This window comes from Pleurodeles waltl, chromosome 6 (assembly GCF_031143425.1).
Source record: "Pleurodeles waltl isolate 20211129_DDA chromosome 6, aPleWal1.hap1.20221129, whole genome shotgun sequence".
In the NCBI taxonomy this organism is placed as follows: Eukaryota; Metazoa; Chordata; class Amphibia; order Caudata; family Salamandridae; genus Pleurodeles; species Pleurodeles waltl.
In genome coordinates this window covers 497,403,863-497,409,058 of record NC_090445.1, presented here as the reverse complement: position 1 = coordinate 497,409,058, position 5,196 = coordinate 497,403,863, and the positions used below count along the sequence as shown (strand labels likewise).

Sequence of the window (5,196 nt, the reverse complement as noted above, 5' to 3'; positions counted from 1 at the left end):
CCCCAGGGGTTCCTGTACCCCAGGTTGGGAACCACTGCTCTACACAGCCTTGATATTCGGCAGCGCCTTACTTGTATATATAAGAGCAGCATGGCAAGTGGCTTCTCCGCCTATGCTTCCATAACAGAGTATTACCTCCCTCTTGGAAATTCCCTTTCCTTCTGTCTCTTCTGACCCTCCTTTTGGAAGCCTCTGCTGGACTTTGCTATACCCATCACCCTTGAGACCTCTCTTGCACCTACAATTGTCCCCCGATTCACCTTCGTGCTTTCAAAGGGTGACTCCAGATCCCTTCCATGCTTCTTTCCTCCTTCAGCAGACGCTCCCTGCCCAGGGGAGTAGCTTGGTCAGTATGACTGGGGGGGGTGGGGGGGGATGGAAGGGGTTCGGGGGGTTGGGGTTGGACTGTTAGCTTCAGATTTCCGTCATGCTTGCACATAATGTTAAAATACATTATACAACAAGCAGGGTGCACAAGAGGTGCTTAAGGGGCAGTGGAAAGAGTGATGAATTATTTAGTGGGATAACCAACATTTATGAAGTCTTTCCAAACAGAGAGCAAGAGTGTGTGTGTGTTTTTGTCTGTGTGTAAAAGTTCCTGGTGAAATCCGACAGACACCTCACCATACCCAACTGAAAGCACCTGCACCAAACTATTTATCACAAAACACATTTACTAGGGGGTGTAACAACCACCTCCCCTCCCCGAAGCTACGCCCCGGTCCCTTTATCTCACTCTTTAATGCATTTGCTTCTTTTTCTTTGTCACAGGTTTTCGTCTTTCTATTCTTTCTCCTTCGCCACTTTTGTGTTTCCCTTTCTCTTGCTCTGGCTCAGAGTTTGATGAGGAAAAATAATCGCTGGTCCCCAAAAATAAGTATTGGTGGGCCCCACCAGCAACCACCGGCTCAAATTAAGCACTTACAGCCCCTCTTCTCCCCATGTGAGGGTGCTGGTGACAGGGGAGTGAATGTGGCGTCAATCAGGAAGTAAGATAAACAGTGTGTGAATCTGAGCCATCCCCGTGGACTGAAAAAAAGCACTGCAATGAAAAACAATATAGCGTCTAAAGTCACAATATATGTACGACTGTCGGGTAGTCAAATAATTGCACTCGTTGTAGACATGTATTTATCACGTAACTCCGTAGTATTTATTTCTATTGCTTAGCAACAACTGATAATTACCGTCATTTTATTGCCTTCAGAAAAATGAAAGAGTGAGTAAGCTTTGTAAAGGGTCAAACACACATTAGGTGCGGCGGGGCGGGTGGGGAGGTGTTCGTACAATCTCTTGAGCTATCTTACAGACAGCAATTTTGACCTGTAGGTTACACTTGGATTTCTGTATTAAATGCATCAACGGAATGGATGCAGAAACTTTCTGGATTCAGATAGTTCTGTGCAGGGGGTGCATTGACAAACAGATTTAGACATTATGGGCCAGAGGTAGGAAGCATTTTGCATGGTGCAAACTGCGAAAATCGCAGTTTGCGCCATGCAAAATGCTCATCGCGATGCTCATTCACATTTTGTGAGTCGGTACCGACTCGCAAAATGTGAATGCGACTCGCAAATAGGAAGGGGTGCCCCCTGTCTATTTGCGACTCGCATCGCAATGCTAAATTGCTTTGTGACCGCGAACGCGGTCGCAAAGCAATTCGCAGTTACCACTAGTGTCACACTGGTGGTAACCCATTCGCAAAAGGGAAGGGGTCCCTATGGGACCCCTTCCCCTTTGTGAATATTGCCCAAAATGTTTTTTCAGAGCAAGCAGCGGTCCAATGGACCACTGCCTACTCTGAAAAAACGAAACCAAATAGTTCCGTTATTTTTTTTGTATTGCAACTCGTTTTCCTTTAAGGAAAACGGGCTGCAATACAAAAAAAAAACTGCTTATTTAAAAAGCAGTCACAGACATGGAGGTCTACTGTCTTCAGCAAGCCACCGTCCCTGTGAGTGCAGGGACTCGCTATGGGGTCGCAAAATGCGACCCACCTCATTAATATTAATGAGGTGGGTCTTTGAGACCCCATAGCGATTCGCAGACGGTGTCTGAGACACCGTTCTGCATCCGAATCGCAAATTCGGAACTCGCTACATCTGGCCTTAAGTCCCTGTCTACAAGTTCTTCAGCTATACGATGGGGTGTGTCCTACAGCAGGTAAATACCATTACAGCGGATATAGGTATTCACTCACTGCAGTTGATACCTCTTGTTCCGAATGTGCAAGTTGGAAATGAAGTATAACAATGCAAAACTGCGAAATGCGAAACTCTAAGTTTCACCTTTTTTCCTGCTTTGTCTTCAGATAAATTCCAATGTTTGCAGCTGCGACCTACCAGATGATTACAATCTGTGCAGAATAGTTAGGTCATTTCCATGGCTGGTAAATTCCATTACCTAGGAGTGCTGTATTTACTGGGTTCAGTAAAAACATTCTATTCAAATTGTTCATCTTACAAAACAATCATAAAATGCAGAATTGGTACTTCACACAAATTCCGCTTATGTTGCCTTTCCCTGATACGTTTCAATATCGGTATGAGTTAAATGTAAAAACTATGAAGGTGTGATAATTATCACACAACTTGTAATTCCAAGTTTCCACATGAAGGCAATTTAGACCTGAACTTGTTAATCACTGCTGGAGATAGTTCACTGGGCTAATGCTCTAGTGCAGAAATCTGTAGACAGCTTAAAGAGAAGTTCACGGTTTCAAATTCCCTGTTTTACTCTGTCGGTTATTTTTTGCATAGGCAGCAACATTCATGTAAAACGACGTTGTTCACAATTACCTCTTGGTATTCGTAAAACTCATCAAAAGGGTGGGGGGTGGGGGGGGGTGTGGTGTGTGTGTGTGTGTGTGTGTGTGAGAGAGAGAGAGAGAGAGAGAGAGAGAGAGAGAGAGAGAGAGAGAGAGAGAGAGAGAGAGAGAGAGTGTGAACATGATCGGACCTTACATGCAATAATGCATACCTATATTAGCAAAAGCGTATCAACACTTATCTTAATTGTGGAACGCAAGTGGCGGTTACCTCACTTCTCAAGAGTGAATTAGGACATCTTCAAATATCAGACAATATGCCTACACAATAGCTCTACGTTCTGGTATCAAGATATTTGTTTACTACCCAGAATATGTATATAAACCACGACTGTGGTTGTTCTGGAAGGCCACCTTTGGGAAGGTGTGACATCACCAATATACATGTAGTTAAAAGTGGGAGGATATCTAATTATTATGGTGTGAGTAACATGTTTCAAAACTATTCTTTGTGAAGAAGGTAGACAAGCACAAATACATCCGACTTTACCAATAGTAAGGGAGAGTGGTTTTGCAGTAAAGCTTCAACTTTTCAGCCAGGTTCTTACATCTCATATTATTTGAATGAGTTAGAACGACTATGTTGGGTGATAAGACCAATATTAACGACGCTACATAATCACATGACTGTGAAACAAAATGCATTGAAATTCAGTATTTTGTGTGCCATGCAGAAGTGCCTAATCGGTTGTGCCACAGTCCTACAAAGTAGAACTAAAGCAGGCACTGCATCCTGCCTCCCACATCATAGCCAATTTCCTATGACTTGCATTGTGGAACACTACCCTAACCCATCAGTCACTCTCAACTACTTACTGTTGAGAAACTATCAAACAACGTCTATTTCAATAACCCAATGCCTGTTGTGGTGATCAGGTGTGGGTTGTTTGTGCCTCAAAGGCATCTTTGGTCTGCGAAAGTGCTAAGTGGCGCTTTGATTTTGATTGCCACATTACAAAACAAACTTCAAAAAACAAATACAATAAACACTGCCTATGAGGTGAAACCCTAATGGATCAAATAAATACAAGCAAGCATGTCTATCTGTACAATAGAGGGATTTCATGAATAAGACCTACCATGAAACTATCCTTCTTCAGGAGAAAATTCAGGAAGAGGATAACAACCAGTGGGATCCAGAATGCTAGGAAAGTTATGAAGATATATCCAAATCTTTTGGCAACTTTCTCTTCCATTCTCTTTCGAGCATGTTCTTTGGATTTCACAGAGAGGAGGCAGACGGCACCAACGATTTCAGGGATGTCTTGAGGGAGGTGGATCAGTGGCATAGCTGTTTGGCTTTCAGGGGTGCATATGGAAACAGAGAATGGGTTTTCATTAATGGTCTCCTCTTCACTTTCGGTCATCACGATGGCTGTCGGGCAGTAGGGCACTGGAGCAGTAGCCTGGGTTTGGCACTGTAGGCTGTTAGACTTAGAGAGCTTGACACAAGACTTCCCAGCCATTTGTGTGGCTGGTTTCAGAAGTATTCCGCTATCAAAGATTTTATTAGAGTGCTGCTTCACGACAAAAAAGATTCTCAGGTAGTGGAGTACGATGAGAGCCAGGCTGATGATCCAGATGGGAACCAGAATGCAAACCCCAAAGGGGTCAAAGTAATTCTGAACATTTATCGGCTGGTGGCGGCAGGTCAGGTAGACAGGAGTGTGTTTTGCAAATGTTATGGACATAATAGGCACCAGGAACCCTGCAGCCCAGATCATCAAGATCCACCGCTTGATGCGGACCGTCCTCTGCTGTATTTCAAATGGGAAGGCAATGGCTTGGAACCTCTCGGCGCTGATGATGACTAAGGTCAGCAACTGGACACAGCTGCTGAGCGAGTAGGAAAACTGCTGCACGGTGCACACCGTCTCCCCCAAATCCTCACGGCTCACTGCAACAGTCAGCAGCAGCAGAGGAATGTCAAGGGAGCACTTCAAGAGGTCGATGACTGCCAGGTTGACCAGGAGAGCGTTGTTGGCCGTCTGCAAGGACTTGATGCTGTACACAACCCAGCATACAAGGACGTTCCCAATGACACCAGTAATGAAAGTGCACCCCAGAACTAAGATGGACGCAGCCAGAGACATTGTGTGGAGCGATAAGGCCATCTTCCCAGTGGCGTTGGTCTCTCTTTCGATTTCCCCCATTCTTCTTGGATCCTCGCTAGAAAAGCCAGCAAACTGAGCCTGAAAGATGCAGGGGGTTGCAGCCTGCTCAATAAGTTGATAACAAGCAAATAAAGCAGTAGATCCCGAAGGCAGAGAGGCGGTGCGCCCTACTCCCCCTGATCAGCAGCATTTCCTTAGAAACACCTGCTGCACCAGGCTTCAGTTTCCCTGGACACATGAGCCTCTTCTGAGGGC

The 5,196-nt window shown here is 44.9% G+C and overlaps 1 protein-coding gene across 1 annotated transcript; it reads right to left on the bottom strand.

The window, feature by feature from the left end:
- Positions 1–3,867: 3,867 nt before the first annotated feature.
- LOC138301634 (opsin-3-like) lies at positions 3,868–4,980 on the bottom strand. The gene has a single exon (XM_069242148.1). It carries the CDS (start codon positions 4,978–4,980, stop codon positions 3,868–3,870), a length of 1,113 nt encoding a protein of 370 aa, XP_069098249.1.
- Positions 4,981–5,196: the final 216 nt, after the last annotated feature.

Excerpts from the sequence above, each read along its gene's own strand:
- LOC138301634 (XM_069242148.1), bottom strand. The coding sequence starts at position 4,980 with ATGGGGGAAATCGAAAGAGAGACCAACGCCACTGGGAAGATGGCCTTA.